The sequence below is a fragment of the Corythoichthys intestinalis genome, chromosome 4 (assembly GCF_030265065.1).
Source record: "Corythoichthys intestinalis isolate RoL2023-P3 chromosome 4, ASM3026506v1, whole genome shotgun sequence".
Lineage (NCBI taxonomy): Eukaryota > Metazoa > Chordata > Actinopteri > Syngnathiformes > Syngnathidae > Corythoichthys > Corythoichthys intestinalis.
Genome location: NC_080398.1, coordinates 62,358,020 through 62,380,551, shown reverse-complemented (window position 1 = coordinate 62,380,551; position 22,532 = coordinate 62,358,020). Strand labels below are relative to the sequence as shown.

General features: G+C 42.3%; 1 protein-coding gene across 8 annotated transcripts in view; it reads left to right on the top strand.

Moving 5' to 3' along the window:
* The window catches only part of LOC130914451 (adhesion G protein-coupled receptor B1-like), a 428,372-nt gene that overhangs the window by 268,491 nt on the left and 137,349 nt on the right, over positions 1–22,532 (top strand). For all 8 annotated transcript variants that reach the window (XR_009062924.1, XR_009062926.1, XM_057833647.1 and 5 more), the window contains exon 23: positions 7,662–7,747. Coding sequence is in view for 6 of the 8 variants with exons in the window: in XM_057833647.1 (XP_057689630.1) it covers positions 7,662–7,747 (86 nt within the window). In the remaining 2 variants the exon portion in view is untranslated. The remainder of the gene's footprint in view (positions 1–7,661; positions 7,748–22,532) is intronic.

Below are 22,532 nucleotides of genomic sequence, written 5' to 3'. Positions count from 1 at the left end.
GTCTAGCTAGGATTTAGCTCCAATGTCTTGGCGAGGACAGTACAATGACCTATAATGTATGTTTTTGGATAGTTATTTTGAGATTTAGGGGTTTTGTAGGTATACTTCAAGGGTTATTCCAACTTTTCGGGTTATGGCGACCGTATAGGAAAGGAAATCATTCGTAATCCAGGGACTACCTGTATTTGAAGAGATCTACAAAGTGAAGATTCTTGCGGGATTTCAATGTTTTGACAGCACCATTGTTTAGTTGCACTTCCATGAAATCTTTGAAGGGTCTGACTGCAGCCCAGAGCCAAGTGATAGCCGCCACAAACCACGCCTCATACAAACCATGCATGCTGTTGGTACAATGGCGAAAGGATTTGTTTACTATGGGAAGTTCAAAGGGTTTTTGGGACAATAGGCCTGAGCGCAACTCCTTACCATAAACTTAACTACACACAGGGTTATTGCGGACACAGTGGCACGCCTGAACATAACTAAATTGTAAACTTTGTTATGTTTGGAAGTCATGTAATGTTTTGAATCAACTGTTAAAGTTGTTAAAATTGTTCCCGTTATTGCATTATTGCTTTATTTCCCTTCTGTCTACTTTCGACATGTGAAAGTTGTTAAAACTGTTTCCACATTTAAAGACAGATTCAAGTCAATGTTTTGCCAATTTAGAAGTATTTTAGATAAAAAGTTACTCACCTTAGGTTCGCTACATCAGAGCCTGCTTGATAAGTCTACTGCTTTAAGATGGCAGCTATTTACTAATGCCGCTGAGTATGTCATTTTGCATCTAGTTCTGTTTACATGTGATAGCTATGAGACGCATCAGATGCTACCACTGTAATATCATGTGGGCGTAGTTTGTAGGGGCTGTCACTTGGCTCTGGAATGCAGTCAGCTATTATAATCTCGCAAGAACCAGTCAGCACCATATTACTCCCAGAAATCAGAGAAGCTGGGCCGGCTTTTATAACATATACCATATTTTTCGGTCTATAAGTCACACCTGAGTATAAGTCGCATCAGCCACAAAATGCCCAACGAAGAGGGAAAAAAACACATATAAGTCGCACCAGAGTTTAAGTCACTTTTTTGAGGGAAATTTAAGTGATAAAATCCAACACATAGAACAGATACGTCATCTTGAAAGGCAGTTTAATAAAAAAAAAAAAAATACAATGAGAACTGCATGCTGAATAAGTGTACAGTATGATAATGTACATGACAATGACATGATGCATGAACAACGAAATGCGAATATACTGTCTTTACCAGGACGCTAAGACTTGGTCCTGGCTATACAGCTAGCTAAACTCCCAAATGACGATGCTGGACTTCCGTATAATTTGGTGAATCAATTTCGTCCTCGATACCAAACCAGTTCGCATCAACGTAATTGAACGATAATTCTGAACTATTACAGCAATGACACAAACTGTTAGCATGCGTTCGCTAGCATTAGCGTTCAAACAACTACACAACTGGCTCTAAGTGGCCGATCGCGGGTGGACAACACACAGCAACAACAGAAAAGATGATACACACAGGCGTTGCCTCTGTAGAGATATTTTACAAGCATAAACATGAACGTAGTTTCGCAGCCGTCTCTCTCTCTCTCTCTCTCTCTCTCTCTCTCTCTCTCTCTCGCCCACTCGCTCAGAGACGCTGCGTAGCTGTCCATCTTCTGGCATGTAAACGCTCTTCTTCACGTAAACAAGTGCGAGTGCGCCCCCACTTGGACGTGAAAGCGGCACAAACTAAAAGCATGCATTTCAATATAAAAAAGTCAATAATACAATTGAACACACATTGCCAAAGGCAGAACGTGAACGTGGCCATAGCTATTAAGAGTTATTCAGATAACTATAGCATATACAACATGGTAACAAGTTTACCAAACCATTAGTGTCACTCCAAAACACCAAAATAACATGTGAAATGATATCATAATGAGTTAATAATTTCACACATAAGTCGCTCCTGGGTATAAGTCGCACCCCCAGCCAAACTATGAAAAATTGCAATTTATAATCCAAAATATACGGAACATGATAGACTGTGTTTGTGCCTCTAGCTGGCACTATAGAGGAGTAAGTGTTCATTTATGCAGTGAGAAATATGTGTGTTTGGTGCAAAATGAAATGCAAAATGAAATGGTACTTAAGTGTTTGCCTTTTTAATGCATTTGAAATTTAGATTTTAATACCAAATTAGGCATTATTTTTAAAATAATATGTTCAATGCATTTTAAGACTTTTCAAAGATCTGCGGGAACCCTGTAAGTACCTATAAAATGTAATTCTGATCCGTCCACAAATGATAGTGGAGTAGCAATATTAGTTAGTGTCCTCAACAAGAAGAACAATAGCAAAGTGAGTGACTTTTTAAGCCTTGCTATAGTGGTGGCATGGTGAGCAACTAGTTAGTGTTCAAAGCACTACACTTTTCAGCGCCCAGTATGCTGTCGACAAACCTTATCATTGTGCATGTCGTGAGGGGGGAACCCTGTGGACAGGAGCGTTGCTGGGAATTCTGGGGGCTCCAGTAAGCAATTGCGAAAAGGGGAAGGATAACAAACCGATTCTATTTGACAGCGCCACCGCCATAATGTCAGAAAGCATGTCCAATAAGAACGGGTCAGGCGGGAGGATATTGTGCTATTTTGGCAACCTATTCAGAAGTAACAGGAAAATAACAATGGACGAAGTCTTGATAAATGAGCTGTCTTAAGAGTTTTAAACTTGTCTGTAAGTTTAAAAGAAATTACAGAATTAAACATAAAATTCAGTTTTTCAATGGTTATTTGATTTTTTCTTGAGGGAAAACAGTCAAAACAACCTGGCTCTGTGTGGAAAAAGCAATTGCCTAGTAAAATGTGATAGGTAAACAACTGAAATCCAGCATTTTCTCTGAGTGGCAAATAAGCCAATTATTCTTTTAATCATAATAACCATCATCATGATAATAGCTGAGTGTGAAGAGGCTGGGATGAGGATCAGCACCTCCAAGTCCGGGGCCATGGTTCTCAGCCGGGAAAGGGAGGATTGCTCGCTCCAGGTCAGGGGCGAGTGCCTGCCCCAGATGGAAGAGTTCAGTTATCTCGGGATGTTGTTCACGAGTGAGGGTAGGGTCAGAGGGTGAGATCGACAGGCGGATTGGGGCGGCATACGCAGTGTTGTGGCCGCTTAACCGGTCTGTTCCGGTTGAAGATGGAGCTGAGCCATAAGAACAAGATCACGGATACAAGCGGCTGAAATGAGTTTCCTTAGTAGTGTGGCTGGGCTCAGCCTTAGGTATAGGGTGAGGAGCTCGGTCATCCGGAGTAGAGTTGCTGCTCCTCCACGAGAGGAACCAGTTGTTGTGGTTCAGACATCTGGTTAGGATGCCCCTTGGACGCCTCCCTCAGGAGGCATGTCCGACTGGGAGGAGACCCCGGGGATGACCTAAGACACGCTGGAGGTGTTATATCTCACGGCTGGCCTGGGAATGTCTCGGGATTCCCCCAGACCACCTGGTGGAAGTGGCAGGGGAGAGAGCTGTCTGGGCCTCTTTGCTGAGGCTGTTTCCCCGGATTAGCGGGAGACAACAACGATGACAACTGTCACAATATTTTCCTGGGAATCATCTTGTTTTTTGTTTTTTTTTCCAAAAGTACAAACCTTTATATTTTCTCTGCTCAGCAATGGTTTTCCCCTTAGAATTCTGCCACGGAATCATCAATAGTGATAGGCTCCAGCACCCACGCCACCCTAGTGAGGATGAGGGGTATAGAAGAATGAACTCTACAATAGATGCATTTTTCTTATTTCTTTTTTGTTCAATCATGACCGTTGACCTTAACTCATTCACCACTATTCATAGTGATTTGAGTAGCAATGACCTAACAGATCATGTTTCAGTGCCACTGAGGGTGAGATAGATATGAGTCAAAACTGATTGGGCGTCACTTTCAATTTCAACCAGTGAGTTAATTTATGAAATGACATTAGAGCAGTTACAAAAGTAGGAAGGTTGTTGTTTTCTTTCCTCAGTGTTGGCGTTGTAAGTGGTAAGATGCCAACGTGACTGTGGTGAACAGTTCTTTTATAGAGAATATCTGATTAATTCCCAAGTGGTACGATCCCTGAATGACTTGTGTCAAGAGTTTGGTCTGCATAGTAAGTCAGATCCATTTCCAGAGCGTGTTGGACTCCACCAAGGCTGCCCTATGTGTGTGTATGGTTGTGTTCATAACTTTTCTGGACAGAATATCTAGGAGCAGCCGAGGTGTTGAGGGGTTCCAGTTTAGTGGCCTCAGTATTGCATCTTTTCTTTTTGTCGAAGGTGTAGTTCTGTTGACTTCATTAAGGCACCATCTTCAACTCTCACTGGAGTGTTGCACAACCGAGTGTGAATCGGACTGGATGAGAATCAGCACCTTCGAATATGAGAGCATACTACTTGGTCGGGAAAAGGTGAAATACCCTCTCCGGGGTCCTTCCCCAAGTGGAGGAGTTTAAGTATCTTGCGGTTTTGTTCACGAGTGAGGGAAGAATGGAGCGGGACATCGACAGGCGGATCAGTGCGCCTCCAGCAGTGATGTGGACTCTGCATCAATGTTGTTTTTGGCAGCCCTTTTAATTTTAGTCTTTTGGACAAAAATACTTATTAGTCTTAGTCATATTTTAGTCGTTTCAAAATGTGTTCGTTTTAGTCTAGTTTTAGTCGACGAATATTGAAACAAGTTTTAGTCTAGTTTTACTTGATGAAACTCTTTTTAAACTAGCATTGGTTGACGGATACACAAGGTTTGAGTAAAAAAAAAAATGAAATAAAAAATTTTCCAACAATTTCGAATGAACATTGACGGTCAAGTAAACACTTATTTTCACAACACTAGCTTTGGTGAAATTTACACAATGAATGCAGTCAAATAAAATTTCTGCCTTGTAGGGAGGTACAAGTCAAATTTATAAGGAACTTAAGGAAGCATACCAACTAACCAACTCTTGGCCCACTCAGAACAAGTCCAAATTGAATTGCATTATAGTAACTCACCTGTAGAAGCAGGTAGCCGCAGGTAGCAGGTACGCTCAATCCAAAGAGCAAGCGCATATTCTTTGGCACATTGTTCCAGCGAGTCTGGCTTGTATTTGGACACTGTGGCAAGAACAGCTGTACTAGACGACTGTATCCTGTTGTGCTTCTTGTTCTCTTTAGGCACTTCCGACCTCAAGGATCTGGATGGGGGAGAGGGATGCATTTACAAATCCAATGAAAACATTCAGCATTATATACACAAGAAAGGAAACGAATCCTTTCTGGTTCGTTCAGTAAAAAGACTTGCTCAAACAAATTGTTCAACGGTTCGTTAGCCCCCGTCATCCCCACACTCACACCCACAGGTCCAAAACCCGCCCAAAACGTTGCCAAACGAATCACCAAAGACCATTTAGCAATTTAACTGAACGATTGGTGAAGCATTGTTAACATATGACGGGTATGATGGTGCATTTTCATGTCGTTGTCGTCTCGTCAGACGTGAATTTTTTTTTGTCATGTTATAGTCATCCAAGACGCGTTTTCAGCTCGTCATCGTTACATCATCGTCATGAAAAAAAAAAGTTTGTTAACGAAATGTTTTCGCTGTCGTCGTCGTTGACGAAAACGACACTGCTCTGCATCGTGTTAAAGAACGATCTGAGCTTAATGGTGAAGCCCTCTATTTAGAGGTCGATCTTCATTCATACCCTCGCCAATGGTCAGGAGCTGTGGGTCATGACTGAAAGAACAAGAGGCCGAAATGGCTGTCCTCCGCTGGGTGTCCAGGGTCTCCATTACAGATAGGATGAAAAGCTCGGTCATCCGGGAGGGGCTTAGAGTAGAGCCACTGCTCCTCCACATTGAGAGGAGCCAGATAAGGTGGCTATCAGATTACTGCCCAGACGCCTCTTTGATGACGTTTTCTGGGCAAGTTTCACTGGGAGGAGGCCATAAGGCCAACCCAGGACATGCTTGGGAGACTATTTAATGTCTTCTGGCTTGCCAGGGAATACCTAGGGATCACCCTACAAGAGCTGGATGACGTGGTTTGGGAAGGGGAAGTCTGGGCTTCCCTGACTGCCCCCATGACCCAACCTCGGATAATCAGGATGAGATGGATGGACCAACGGACGGACGAAACTGGTTTATTCATCACTGTCAACAGTAGCCAATGTGTCAAGGGAAGCCTGCACCTCTATAGACGTTGGTCTGGTTGAATTTGTGATCTCCTAAATGAGTCCTCATCGTGCTCCTGGGAAGGTTCACCATTCTTCCAGTTGTCCACATTTGTGGATAATGGTTGTCATCATCTTTGCTGGAGTCCTAAAACTTTGGAAATGGTTTTGTAACCCTTTTGAAGACTGATGGAGTTTTACTTTTATCGTCTTCCTCATTTGTTCTTGAATTGATTGTTGCATTTTGTCATGACTATGGTTTGTCAAACAGTATATTTGACAAGTTTTTTTTGCTATTTATTTAATTATCATAATTATTATTATTATTCTTATGAAACAAGTGGTGACGCTCCGAGAATATGACGCCTTTCATGTTTGCATTGACATGGTTCCGTCTTGGTTCCATCTCCATTCGAACGATGTTGCAGTTCTGTGTGAAAGTGATGTAGTATTCATGTCTGGCCCTTGGAGCCAATGCTGTTTTTACAAGGCGACAACCAATAACGCACTTCCTTGACAACAACCTTCTCAGCCCGGAAGACAACAGACACGGCCACTCGAAGCAATGCCGTTTTTTCTTTTGCTTCAAAAGGCACAAAAACGCGAACATAAAATCTATTAAAAGAAAAAATATCATAGAAACAGTCAATTAAAGCCGACATTCTGCCATGTTTGCTTTTTTGACTGCATAGTAGCAGTGACTGCGCGTGCCCAAAGTGACGTATTCGAGTGCTGACGTCATCTGAGCAAGAGCGTTTCATTCATATGTTTGCGGAGCAATCCCCCCAAGATGAATCATTCCGCTTTGAAGGCCAGAATCAAAAGTTTGTGTCTTCGCCTTCCGTTTTCGCAGTCGCCGTGTAAAGGCGAGGCCATCCGCAACACGATCGTTCCGTCTTGGGTCGCATCGTCCCCAAGTAAACGGCCCCTTGGGTAATTACTTTTTTCCACACAAGGTCAAGTAACTTTTAATAGTTCCCTCCTTAACCCTCTGAAGGTCATATTAAATTTTAGTAACAAGAAAAATGGTACATCTGAATAAAAAAGGTCCTTAGAATATAAATATGGATTTATTAGATTAGTAGCATTTAGTTTTTGCAAATCTGCAACAAAATCATGAAAAAACAATTGTTTGTGTTATCTTTGTGTTATTTCTACTTCGCTAATCTTAAACATTAAGCGAGGAGACTGCAAAACAATAAGATCTTAAAATATATAACAATAAGAAGTATGGCCAATACAAACTGTATGTGCTGTGCAACTGGCTGGTTCAGAATGTATTTTGACAGAAATGATGTGACAGGTTTTTTGTGATTTATGCTTGCATCACTAACATTTAACATTTGAGTACAATATTTTGAAATGTTTAATGATGTATTTTTATCAGTCTTGATCAGATTATTTTTGCATGCATTAAAAAAGGAAACTGACTTATCTGTATTAATTTTATGCCTCTTCTTTTGACAGGTTAACATGGTTATTGGGATTCTCGTTTTTAACAAACTGGTGTCCAAAGACGGCATTACTGATATGAAACTAAAGGAGAGGGCGGGGTATGACTGATATCACACTTTTACACTGTCACCTATAACCAACTTTTTGATGTAGTTCATTATTGAATTTGGCCTGATTCCTCAATATGACATATACGTTCATTCTGAGAAAGGTTCTTAAAACAGTGTAAATGGGATTTATGAAGAATTCTGAAGTGCTTCTAAAAATGCATTTGAGCCTGGGTCTTCCGCTGACTGAAGGGTCACAGGTTCAAATCATGGCTATCCACTGTTGAAGTGTCCTTGTGCAAGGAAGGCACTGAATCCTAAATTGCTCTCAGTGGTTCTGGCATAGGACCAGCACCACCAAATCGTGTATGAATGTGCGTGGGAAGGGATGAATGTGTATAAGGTGCCATTAGGGGCATAACTCAAGATTACCTTTTACACACAGTTGTCAGATATTCACACAAGTACTGCTCAAATATCCTCACACACAATACTAATTTTGGGGGTTAAATATTATTTTTTTTTTAAGAAAAAGCAGAAATCAAATGTGGCACCTTCTCACAAACATGCTAATGTCTTACAAAATGTTTTACGATACCAGTGGCTCGAAAAATTTGGTTTGAAAGTTTCCGATTCTGAAAATCCGAGCTTGCAAGGAGATAGTGATAAGAATGAATCGACCGCGTTTCCACCGAGCGCTCTGGTGCAGGTCAGGTAGCATAGTATAACATTGAAGATATTTCTCCCGATATTAGCTGTGGTTCAACTGCAAAAGTTTGCCCGGCAGGAAATAAAAATGCTAAGTGAATACCGCCGTAAGTTATAATTACAAAGTATCGTTGTACCTCCACATAGGATCCTTTTGACATCCGACGTAAAATATGACTCGTCATTTGTCTTGACACATGCTCGAAATACAACGTTTTACAACAGCGTCACAATTTCACAGTTTTCCGACAGTAGCACGGCTAATTTTTTTTGTGGGAGAAATCAAAATGGGTCCCAAGAAGGTTAGTGCAGGTGGTGACAAAAGGAAAAAGGTGACACTTACCATTGAAATTAAGATGGAAAGGATGCTATATGTCTACGATCTCGACATTCCTCCTCCGACCTCCGTTCTTCAGTCTCTATAGGTTAAGGAAGTCGCCAGCTTCGTCAGGTTTTTAATCATTTATTTCAGAACTTGTGCAACACAACTGTGCTACTGTCTGCCGTAGCTGACGTCAACAACAACAGAACATGAAAAGTGACAGTTAAAGCTCTAACACACCTCTCTCACTCTCTCAGTCTGTTCAGGCACAGCATGCAAAATACAACCGCCACATTAAAACCCGATTCGTCAGACTATTATTATCATTATTATTATTATATTGTAGCCTCTATCTGTACCCTTCCATCCAGTGAGGAAAATAAGTATTTGAACACCTTGCGATTTTGAAGTTCTCCAACTTAGAAATGATAGGCGGGTTTGAATTGTAGACCTCTATAAGGCTGGAAAGACTTACGGGGCAATTGCAAAGCAGAAGATCCACCATTGGAGCAATTATTAGAAAATGAAATAAGCTAAACATTGTCAATCTCCCTCGGACTGGGGCTTCATGCAAGATCTACCTCGTAAGGTCTCAATGATCCAAAGAATTGTGAAGGATTAGCCAAGAACTACACAGGATCAATAACCTGAAGGGAACTCGGACCACCAAACTCCACATTGTCAGCCTTTTCACTGTCATTTTTGTGCTCAGTCTTGTTAGACTCTGTGTTGTAAACTTGTGGCGGTGTTTGATGTCAGCTGTCCCTGACCACACTGTCCTCCCCACATCTATGATAGCATCCCTCAGCATCTCTTATTTATTTGGGTCAGTCTACATTAAAGTGCGTACAGCAGGAGAAAAAAAAGTCTTAAATAGGATTATTATGTGAATTAGAATCATATTTTGAGACGATTCGACTATATACAAGAAATTAGTCTTTTAATCTGCCGGTTAGCCATGCCTACCATTATAGGGCTCTAGCGTTCCCAACAGGTGGATGACGTCAGCGGAGTCACGATTTCATCTGATTTAGTATGCAGCCTATAAAGGGGGAATTATTCACAACGAGGAAAACGTGATGAAGAGAGCCACAAAATGTTGTGTCAAAACAACCTGGCTCTGTGTGGAAAAAGCAATTGCCTAGTAAAATGTGACAGGTAAAGAACTGAAATCCAGCATTTTCTCTGAGCATTTTCTCATTGTTTCAGTCTCTCTACTCCAATATTTTTACAGGATATTCTTTTTATCCAAGTATTTTTCCCCAATAGCTAAATAAATGGCTTAAGAAGGACCAGTCAGCCCGTTGAGGGGAAATTATTCAGAACAAGGAAAACGTGACGAAGAGAGCCGCAAAATGTCATTGTTTCAGTCTCTCTAATCAAATATTTTTACAGGATATTCTTTTTATCCAAGTATTTTTCCCCAATAGGTAAATAAATGGCATGGTCATGACGAATAACAGTCTTGTGCTTAATTGAATATGAAATAATAAAAATGCATTTATTCAAGACGACAAAATTACTCCATAATGGTCAAAACTGTCGACTTCACCTTTACTGTCGCACCTCCCGAACGATATTTTATGCCACCTAAATCGGGCTTATATCATTGCCCTTCCCCAGCTTCGGAGAATGTAAACAAACCAAGAGGCGTGACAGCTAGCCGACATGCTAACCCGAACCGAGTGATGTTTCAAAGTCTTCGAAGCGGAAAAGCACACATAACTAGGCCGGATCATTTCACGTGATGACTGTGTAGTCGATTGTCTTCGCCGATCAGCAAACCGCCCGACAATTTACAGCTCGTTCCCCTGCTACTACGGACATGAGAGCTCGCTGGGGAAGCAGCTGGACAATGACCGCTGAACAAACCGGCCGACGTCGGAGGAGCGTGTAGCTGCCAAATGGTCAACACGAATATGGCAAAATAATGCTTTACTACACGGCGAAGCCGTAAACAGCGAGAGACTCAGTGGAGGAGGGCGGCTGCAGTTGTTGTGCAGCTAACGTGCAGCTAATGTGTATGAGGAGAGCTTTTTACATGCCCATCCATGATCAAACGTAAGTAGTTCTTTATTTAAAGAAAGTTTGTAGTGTTTACTTTGTAATCGCTGTATTCGCGGCTATTTTTAACTCAAAGTTGCAATTTCTGATCAGTCGGAAAATTTGACAGAACACCGGGCACATGAAGAGGGGAAAAAGCCGAGTATAGTGCTCTCCCGGCGGGGAGATGTGCGACAAGCAGCCGGTCATCGGCCGAGGGGACAAGGAGCATGTTAGCCACAAAATGCAAGCTACCTACATGTTAAAATGATCCCAGTATTTAATATAATACAAAACACGATGTTTACTCACTTCCTCGTAAGTCCCATGGTCCCACAGTAGTAGGGTTTGTTTTGGCCAATATCCACCGTTGAATGGGAACCTTTTGAAACCCCAAAAAGGCGCACACGCCTCTCCCTTGTACAGCAAGATTTTTCTGCAGCCGTTTGGCTGGCGTGATGCGTATTAATCCGCAAAATCAGCTGAATCGTTAGTCCTTCTCATACAACAGTACGGCTGTATAGTGATTAGGACTCCTTCCTCCGTACACGTCACAGCGCCCTCTTTCTCAAATCGAGACTGTTGCCGGAAGCCACTCATTTTCATGGCGCGGGATTCAAAAAACTAAATAAATATAGCGATCGCTTCCACACACATCCAAGCGGTTCATTTCATTCAGGAGCATAAAATACCGCGTGTATTACGAAATAAACATGCTTTTTCATGTCACAGGCACTTAAATTTCTATACTCCACTGTGTAGATCTATGTAGCATGATCATTTCTGAAAAGCAATGCAGGCAGTAATGTGAAAGTGAATGGAGAATTCCCAAGGAAAAGATGTTGTGTTTAGCCTCGAAACCTCGGACCTAGGCTGTATCATTTAAGTATCGAATGTATCTACATAATACATCGAGATCATCCCATAATAAGCAATCTAAACGACAACACAGGTCAAAAAGCTAATGGATAGCATGCAGTCAGTTAGCCTGTCTGTACTTCTTCTCGCGCTAGCATTCGACTGCAAGTATGCCTTTTTTCTGGCTCGTGCTACATTTTCGGTGTCTTGGTGCACGATTAAACGTGCTTGGAATTAAAGACACATTGATAGCCGGGATTTGTTTGGCTTTTATCGCTTAAACATGGTCATATCGCATGTAGCACGAGATGCAAGTCCCTGACAAAACAAGTGGTGGAGATTTTCTTTTTCAAATATTTTCCCTTTTAAACATTTTTTTTTTTTGGGGGTTGTACCGATTATTTATCATACGTGACCTATGTAACGATGCAGTTGTTTAACATTGTGACATCATTTGTTTAAAAGTTTGAAAGACACGAGTGAATAACTTTTTAAAGTCGTTTTTCTTTTTAAAACTAATGATAAAATGATAGACATTTTGAATAATATATATAATTACTTACCTTCTTTTCATGGCTGGGTTGAAACTACTGTACAGCAGTTGCGATGTGTCCATGACGGGCATTTCAGGGGTAAAACGGACAGATTAAAAAATTTGTCTGGGGCCATATTGCGCCATGAAACTGCTATGGCAGCATATAGACCAGGGGAACCTTTTAGACAGAGAGAGCCAAAACCCAACATATTTTAAAATGTGATTCCACAAGAACCATACAGTTTGTGTCTATGTGTATGTATGTATATAAACACACTGTATATTCTATATTCTTTTGCCAGCTTTTCCGAGTCCATTTTGTAAGCACTGTTTCTTTCGTGAACGCATTTGAATGCATTACACGGGAGGCAGAGGGTGGTCACGCTCTGCTTTTACGAGCAGTCGACGATTTGCGATTGAAATAAATCTTGAGAAAAGGACAAAGAAAGTCTAACATCATTACTTGGGTTGTTACAATCTTTGCCCAGTTGTGCACCCACCACAAGGAAAATAACAAATAGAAACTTTTGTGGCGCCACGAATATTTCCTGGAATAGGAAACCACAATCCGGGACGACCAGGGGGGCGTGTGAGTAACAGTGGCCGAGACAGATCTTGCGGGGAGGCCGTTTAATGAGTCTCGGGTTCCAAAAGTGGCGAGGATTTGACAGTCCAAAAGTTCACGAAAGTAAAGCGCCTGTGTGACGTACCATGCGGGTCCGTTTCGTGGTTTAATTTTCTCCTATGTATTTTTTATATACTCCAGTTCGCTCGGCATCGAGCAGGGAGGAGCCTACCCCGCCGCTGGCCGAGTAGTGACTTAACACACGAGGCAATCTCACCCATCTCCGCGCGACCCAACTTGAAGCATATTATTGCCACGCACATTTGAAGTGTCCAAGATTAATGTGCGAATGCACCATCATAGCTGGTTCATGTCAGACGAGCCTGGTGGGTTCCACATTTCAGATGACGGGTTGGCAGAGAGCCATATGCGTTCATCAAAAGAGCCATATGTGGCACGTGAAACATAGGTTCCCGACACCTAATATAGACATATTGTTCTGTCAAACACAACAATTCTTTTGGCTTAAAATACAGTAGTTTATGTAAAAGGTGGTTGCTAGGACAGAAACTGCTTTTTCAACCTTGTGTGTGTTTTCCACCATTATCTACACATGCTAAGTAATGGCTCCATCTTGTTGCTGAAAAAAGTTCTGACAAACCTGTAACCTATTTCCAATCCACTAATGAGGGAATACGATATGGTGGTAAAATTCCTCCCTTACTGTATTGTGTGAGAAGCATTTGTGTAAAATTCAATTTCTCCTCTAAAAGCCTTTGTGGATCGTCTGTGAGAAGGTTTCTCTAATTTGTTATCACCTGTGAGTCGTATTTATAAGAAGACAAAAAAAATCAGTAAAGCATGTGAAAACATTCCACTAGTATGTTTACGAATGTTTGAGTAGTATGTGAAAGCAATATAAAAAGTAAGTATTGTATGGAGAATGTTTGAATAGTATGTTTAGAAACGTTGTAACAGAATGTGTGCGAATGTCTGACAAGTGTGTGTAAAAGGTAATCCCGAATTATGTCCAGGGGTGAAAGTGGACCGGAACGGGCTGCTTTCTCCCCACCAAAAAAAAGACATCTGGCTGCGCGGTGACCTTTTTGTCAGGGAGTTTCGGAAGATATTCTAGCCACTTTCACCCCTGATTATGTCCCTAATGTAGGTATGTGAACAAAGAAGAAAAATGTTTTATTTTTTGTTGTTGCTAACAAAATTGGTATAATTAGAATCTGCATGAAAGCATGATTCCAGTTACACGAAGATCATTATTTTATGACGAGTAATATCAAAGATATGGACTAGAGCTAGTCTTGGTCAGTGTGCTTAATAGAAATTCAATAGGTTTCCGAACCTGACATTTTTTTGCCATTACAATGGTGCGAGGTAAAGGCCTCTAACTTGCTTATTTTCTCACCAATTGTAATTAACAAGGTATCTTCGGAAAGCTTATTAAACCATATAGTCTTCACTTAGTCTCTTCGTCTCCCCTTCTCCACATAAGGCTGCACCCTCTGGTGAAGTGGGCGTCATTTAAACTGCCCCAAAATTCAGGATAACAAGGGTATATCATGGTTGCATTACTTTATTTACATTTTTATACATTTTGATTAGGGGTTTGTTGAAATGGAAAAACTCGTCTCTTAAAGTTGACCAATTGTAAAAATGAGAAAACAAGGCAAATAAAGGGGACTTCTCCTACATGTTTGTCTACTTTAAATCACTTTCACTTCTGTCCAAAATGAGGCAAGTAATGCAATTTTCGCATTTGTGGACAGTCAGTCACTTTTGGCATCGCAAACGCAGCCGTATTGACTCGTGCCGGTGCATAGAAATACACATAACTACCTCATATCGCCTCATAAATATTACTCACTACAAATGGCTTGGGTCACTGTGATGGTGGAGATCTTAGGCGTCAAACTTAAGGCTAGATGCGGGCCACCACATCATTTTGTGTAGCCAAAACAAGCAAATCATTTGCATGGACTTTATGTTTCTTGCTAATATACCATAATGCAGACTGTTGCCACAAGTACAAATGCTGAGATATTGCAATCATATTTTGTTGTGAGTACCCCATTTAAAATTAATACAATATCTGTTGAACAAGCAGTTCTTACTGGCTTCTGATTTTAAAACTGTCATTCCATTTGGGATGTATGTGTAAACATATGAGGCAATTTATAATCGTTAAAGGTCATAATGGCTTATGAGGGAAACCAGCTACCATGTAGCCTGTGATAAAAATAAGTTTGATGTCTCTGATGAATAAATTGCAATTTAAGTACACTCAATTTTTATTTTAAACAAATTTTCATAATGATACTGTATTTGGTATTTTAGATCAATAATATGACACAGCTCTAGCATAAACTGAAAATGTTCAATCATAAAGCACTAAAACTTGGGAGGCTAATTATTTGGCTTTGAATCAAACATTCCAAGTTCATTTCAATATGATGAATAGTTAAAGTGACTGCGAAGTTGTTTACCGTTTGTTTCTAAACATATTAAAGGGACTGTTCGGAATTTTTGACATTAGGCTTAATCTTCGAGTTAGCGGGGGTTTAACCCTTTAAGGCCTGAGCCTATTTTGTCCGATTTTGCATGCTTTTCATGTTGTCTTTTCAGTGTATCAAAAAAGTGAGTACACCCCTCGCATTTCTGCAGATATTGAAGTATATCTTTTCATGGGACAACACTGACAAAATGATACTTTGACACAATAAAAAGTAGTCTGTGTGTAGCTTATATAATAGAGTTAATTTATTTTCCCCTGAAAATAACTTAAAATATAGCCATTAATATTTAAAACCCTGGCAACAAAAGTGAGTACACGCCTATGAAGAAATACACATCCTTAAACGTCCAAATTGAGTACTGCTTGTCATTTTCCCTCCAAAATGTCATGTGACTCGTTACAGGATTGCTGTCAGCATTGCTGCAGAGATTGAAGAGGTGGGGGGTTCAGCCTGTTAGTCCTCAGATCATACATCAAATTTGTGTGCATGGCTGTCACCCCAGGGGAAAGCCTCTTCTGAAGACAGTACACAATAAAGCCCTCCTCTCTCATCAGACCATAGGACATGATTCCAGTAACCCATTTGCTTTGTTCACGTCTTCGCAAACTGTTTGCAGACTTTCTTGTGTACCGTCTTCGGAAGAGGCTTCCTCCTGAGGTGACAGCCATGCACACAATTTGATGTAGAGTACGGCGTATGTTTGAGCACTAACAGACTGACCACCCACATCTTCAATCTCTGCAGCAATCCTGACAGCACTCCTGTAACGAGTCGCATAACATTTTGGAGGGAAAATGACAAGCAGTACTAAATTTGGACATTTAGGGATGTGCATTTTTTCATAGGGGTGTACTCAATTTTGTTGCCAGAGGTTTAGATATTAATCGCTATGTTTTGAGTTATTTTGAGGGGAAAATATATAAACTCTATTATATAAGCTGCACACAGACTACTTTTTATTGTGTCAAAGTATCATTTTGTCAGTGTTGTCCCATGGAAAGATATAAATACTTCAATATCCGCAGAAATGCGAGGGGTGTACTCACTTTTTTGATACACTGTATTGTACTATTTCAAAGAGAAAAATGTTCACAATGGCCTGGTTGGGTCCCTTTTGTCAGGGCACCATAACCTACATGTCCAAACTGTTGTTTTCTTCACTGACCAATTATAATCAACATTTTGGACCCCTCATCAAAAAAATATATATATATATTTTGTCAAACTTTCTAATATTGATGTCCCACTGACAACCAAAGATTCTTAACGAACCGTTTTTCAACCTTGATAATATTTATTCAACTTGCTAGGATGAACACTGAAGAGAAAAAAATGAGACTGAATAGTTTTATATTTGATAATTTAAAAGAAACGGCAAGTATGGTCATAGACGTTTGTGTCCTTTCAACATACTAGGGTAAAAAAAGGTTATTTACAGTAGACAAACAGTGCAAAATAGTGAGCACATATACAAAAACATATAAATATATAGACATAAATATATATATATATATATATATATATATATATATATATATATATATATATATATATATATATATGATATATACGTAGACATCTCTTCGTGAGGTTAGGTATTGCACCCATTATCTTATCAATGTATTATACATACAATCAATTTTCTCGAACACACATATCTATTTACAAACTGAAAAGATTGTGAAAAAATTATAACATTGGAAAAAAGTATTTTAAAAAAATATTTACTTATACACAATATTTACTGGCATCTCACTCAGTTTCATCTTGGAACAAGACACATTTTCAGAGGGGGTGTTCTCCACCCTCCACCCTTTGCGCACCGCTGTCACTCTTCTCACTCGCTGACTCATCCGAAGAAAACGACGACAAATCTGGCCCATTACCTTCCTGGTGCTGATCAAATAACGCAATTGCTTGCGCTAAATTCAGTTTTCGATTCATTCCGCACGTTTCACAAAGTTGCTCACTCAATCCAACCGGTCGTCGTTCACTACCTCGGCTCCCTCTCTTTAGATGGCGCCTCGTTTGGCAATATTTAAAAAAAAAAAAAGGATGACGTAATTCCTTTTGTGATCTCAGAATGGCTCCTTGGATTTGTAGTTTTTTAATTGTGCTTTCTGTTTTGAAAAAGGACAAGAAATGTTGGAAACATGGACGTAAACATATAGTCCGTGGAGCGTTTAAATGTTTATTCATGAGAGCAATTAAACCATAAAACTCAAATGGCCTTATCTCTGGTTTTACTTAGTCGACTGACTTCAAGTAAAACGACCGTGGACCTTAACTTCCGCACTTTCAAACGAAACCAGCCAGTGGGTGGCGTAATTACAGCGTGACGAGCCTTGAAAGATTATATGCGTAAACTTGTCGCCACAGACACGTTCAGTGTTAAAGGGTTAATTAGTCGGTGGAGTTGTTTTCAACAAATTCCGTTCAGTTTGTTAGACATTTGTTAGTTTCAGGACTTCACAGTGGCTAAGCTAGCACGAGTCAATGGTACAATCTTACAAGGCCAATAAAAAAAAACAAAATATGACCTACTGATGACCTATGCAATCAATAGTGTTGGCTATGTTTTCAGGATGAAGTTATTAAAACTTACCATTGCTTGTCAATAATAGTAGTATGAACCGCAACATTTGTAATCCAGCAGCTCTGCACGGCCTTTTGTTCACCGTTATTTTGTATGTCATAGCCAGCAGCACGTAACCGCGGTTAATATTGTTCCTCGTTCTTCATAGGGAATTTGTGGAAACTTTCCTAACTGCCCATTTCTTCTGTTTCTCTCCACAGCTTCTAAAGGCACATTTCACCATGTTGCCATCTTTCAGTCAACAGCAGACTGACACTGCATTTAAGGAAGGTGGAAAGTCGGAGTTTCTAATCTCCAAACCTTGAAATATATCATTGGAACTCGAACACTCAAACTGGGAGGTCATATTCGCGAAGTCGAAAAAAAAAAAGTACCCACACGTCACAATTTGATCCAATCTGACAAAATGGCGCTGCCTGTCAAAAAGCAGACCGTAAGTTGTAAAACTAAAGAAGGCAGTTTACGGTGTTGCGCTATTTACCTCAGCTGTTGTTTTTTCTCCACTATTTGATCGCTTACAAGAAGGCAGGTTTGTTAGAGGTCAATTTGTCTTTTGATGGCCAAAATATAAAACAACTTGTCGCAATCAGCCTCCTTTGCTATTTAGATTTGCTCGGAACGCTACGAGGTGGCAATTGGTACCATCCAAGTGGGATAAGTCCCACTTCCCACCTTCCTCAAATGCAGCATGAGCACAAATGGCCAAACCACACATCTACATTGTGGTCGCATTAGGCATTTAAAAAAAAAAAAATAGACCTCCATCCATCCATCCATTATTTTCCGATTGTTCCGGGGTCGGGTCGCGGGGGCAGCAGCTTTAACAGGGAAGCCCAGACTTCCCTCTCCCCAGCATCTGCAAAAAGCAGAGATTCAATGCTGAGGTCACCAAACCGGACCCCCTCAACGCTTCGGCTGCGCCTAGAAATTCTGTCCATAAAAATTATTAAATCGGTGACAGGGCAGCCTTGGCGGAGTCCAACCCTCACTGGGAACGAATTCGACTTACTGCTGGCAATGCGGACCAAACTCTGACACCGGTCGTACAGGGACCGAACAGCCCTTACCAAGGGGCTCGGTACCCCGTACTCCCGGAGCACCCCCCACAGGACTCCCTGAGGCACACAGTCGAATGCCTTCTCCAGATCCACAAAACACATGTGGACTGATTGGGCCAACTCCCATGCACCCTCGAGGACCCTGCCGAGGGTGTAAAGCTGGTCCACTGTTCCACGGCCGGGACGAAAACCACACTGCTCCTCCTGAATCCGAGATTCTACTTCTCGGCGGACTCTCCTCTCCAGCACCCCTGAATAGACTTTACCAGGGAGGCTGAGGAGTGTGATCCCTCTAGAATTGGAACACACCCTCCGGTCCCCCTTCTTAAAAAGGGGAACCACCACCCCGGTCTGCCAATCCAGAGGCACTGTCCCTGATGTCCATGCGATGTTGTAGAGACGTGTCAGCCACGACACCGCAACAACATCCAGAGCCTTTAGGAACTCCGGGCGGATCTCATCTACCCCCGGGGGCTTTGCCACCGAGGAGCTTTCCAACCACCTCAGTGACTTCAACCCCAGAGATCGAAGAGCCCACCTCGGAATCCCCAGACTCTGCTTCATCAAAGGAAGGTGTGTCGGTGGAATTGAGGAGGGCTTCGAAGTATTCTCCCCACCGGCTCACGACGTCCCAAGTCGAGGTCAGCAGTACACCATCTTCACTATACACAGTGTTAATGGTGCACTGCTTTCCTCTCCTCAGGCACCGGATGGTGGACCAGAATTTCCTCGAAGCCGTCCGGAAGTCGTTTTACATGGCCTCGCCGAACTCCTCCCATGTCCGAGTTTTTGCCTCGGCGACCGCCGAAGCCGCAGTCCGCTTGGCCAGCCGATACCTATCAGCTGCCTCCGGAGTCCCACAGGCCAGAAATGCCCGATAGGCCTCCTTCTTCAGCTTGATGGCATCCCTTACCGCTGGTGTCCACCAGCAGGTTCGGGGATTGCCGCCACGACAGGCACCAACCACCTTACAGCCACAGCTCTGATCGGCCGCCTCAACAATGGAGGTGCGGAACATGGCCCACTCGGACTCGATGTCCCTCACCTCCCCCGGTACAAGGGAGAAGTTCTGCCGGAGGTGGGTGTTGAAACTCTTTCTGACAGGGGATTCTGCCAGACGTTCCCAGCAGACCCTCACAATACGTTTGGGCCTGCCAGGTCTGACCAGCATCTTCCCCCGCCATCAGAGCCAACATACCACCAGGTGGTGATTAGTTGACAGCTCCGCCCCTCTCTTCACCCGAGTGTCCAAAACATGCGGCCGCAAGTCCGATGACACGATTACAAAGTCGATCATCGAACTGCGGCCTGGGGTGACCTGGTGCCAAGTGCACATATGGACACCCCTATGTTTGAACATGATGTTCGTTATAGACCAACCGTGACGAGCACAGAAGTCCAATAACAGAACACCACTTGGTTTCTGATCGGGGGGGCCGTTCTTCCCAATCACGCCCCTCCAGGTCTCACTGTCATTGCCCACATGAGCGTTGAACTCCCCCAGGAAAACCAGGGAGTCCCCAGAGGGGGCGCTCTCTAGCACACCCTCCAAGGACTCCAAAAAGGGTGGGTATTCTGAGCTGCTGTTCGGTGCATAAGCGCAAACAACAGTTAGAACCCGTCCCCCCACCCGAAGTCTCGTCTACCGGGGTAAACCCCAACGTACAGGCACCAAGCCGGGGGGCAATAAGTATGCCCACACCTGCCCGGCGCCTCTCACCATGGGCAACTCCAGAGTGGAAGAGAGTCAAACCCCTCTTGAGAGGATTGGTACCAGAACCCAAGCTGTGTGTGGAGGAGAGTCCGATTATATCTAGTCGGAACTTCTCTGCCTCACACACCAGCTCAGGCTCCTTCCCTGCCAGAGAGGTGACATTCCATGTCCCAAGAGTTAGCTTCTGCAGCTGGGGGTCGGGCCACCAAGGCCCCCGCCTTTGGCTGCCGCCCAACTTTCTACGCACCCGACCCCTTTGGCCCCTCCCACAGGTGGTGAGCCCATGGGAAGGGGAACCCACGTTGCCTTTTCGGGCTGAGCCCGGCCGGGCCCCATGGGGACAGGCCCGGCCACCAGACGCTTGCCTTCAAGCCCCACCTCCAGGCCTGGCTCCAGAGGGGGGCCCTGGTAACCCGCGTCCGGGCAAGGGAAACTGGAGTTCATTTATGTTGCTCATCATAAGGGGTCTTTTTGAGCCATACTTTGTCTGGCCCCTCACCTAGGACCTGTTTGCCATGGGTGACCCTACCAGGGACTTAAAGCCCCAGACAACATAGCTCCTAGGATCATTGAGACACGCAAACCCCTCCACTACGATAAAGTGATGACTCACGGAGGGGAAAAAGAGACCTGTAGAATAAAATTAATTATGGCAGCTTGGTGTGACATTGTTTTGGCCACATGGGTATTTGAAATTTGCATTTTGAATTTATTTGATCTTAGATCAGTTTATATAGTTTTATATTGGCATGCTAAGATTGTACCATTGACTCTCGTTAGCTTAGCCACTCCGGAGCCCTGAAACTAACAAATAGGTGACAAACTGCATTGAATTTGCATCCACTGACTAATTAAACCCCAGCTAATTCAAAGATTAAAGAAACACTTGGTAGTTTTTCAGTTTTGATTGATTTTAGCGACACCAGTGGACAAAAGCAGTACCGTTTTGCCTTAAGGAAGACTGCGTTTCCCATGAGGACTAGCACTGCGTTTCCCATGAGGACCAGCGCACACCCGCAAAGTGTCGTAAAATCATCAATCAAAGATCAATCTCACGGTCGCCTGCAGGTTGATCAAACAGCATTTCTGTTGCCAGCAGCTGCTTTAAGGATGAATAGTAATAAGGTAATGAAACCAGTTGTGGCTAAACAATCGCATATGACGGTGGCAGGGTTCCTGCCACTCTCCTCAAAGTTAATTACAAAAAAAAAAAAAAAAAGCTGTATAATGCCTACTCTACCATGTTGTGATTGTGCGTCCTTGGTTGAAAGGGGACGGGACTTGATAAGCAAATGCTTCTCCCATCAGCCCTTGTCTTTTCTTTGTTTTTTTTTCTTCGGGTTAATCAAATCACAAGCCATCTTGTAACTGCCAATGATACCGATGATGATGACAATATATAAATAAATGAATAAAATGTGTGCCGGTGAAAGCGATACAGACCCCCTTAAGATATAAAAGAGGTGTCATTCAACTAGTTGTCAGTCGACATATCATCACAAATGTTATAAAAATATTTTAGAACGGTTGAAAAATTACCTTATGTTGCTTTAAGCTTAATGTCAAAGATTCTGAACCTCCCCTTTAAGCAATTTAGTGCTGAAATGGCGAGTTATAGCAATCAACTATTTTTCACCACATCAGCTGGCTTTTTTTGGGGGGGGCGGGGGGGGTGCAACGCCATGTTTTTTGCTCTATTCAGCAGCCTCCAACTATAGAACACCAAGTGCCGTATTGTTAGCATCTTTTGTATTCATCATTTATCATTCATTCATTTAAATATGGCACACTGCTTAACGACACTCTTTTCTTTGACCGAATGAAATGAGTATTCATATTGACTTCCAATTTAGTGCCTTTCATGAACGTTATTAAATATGTGTCATGAGAGAACACCCAAGTATGAAGT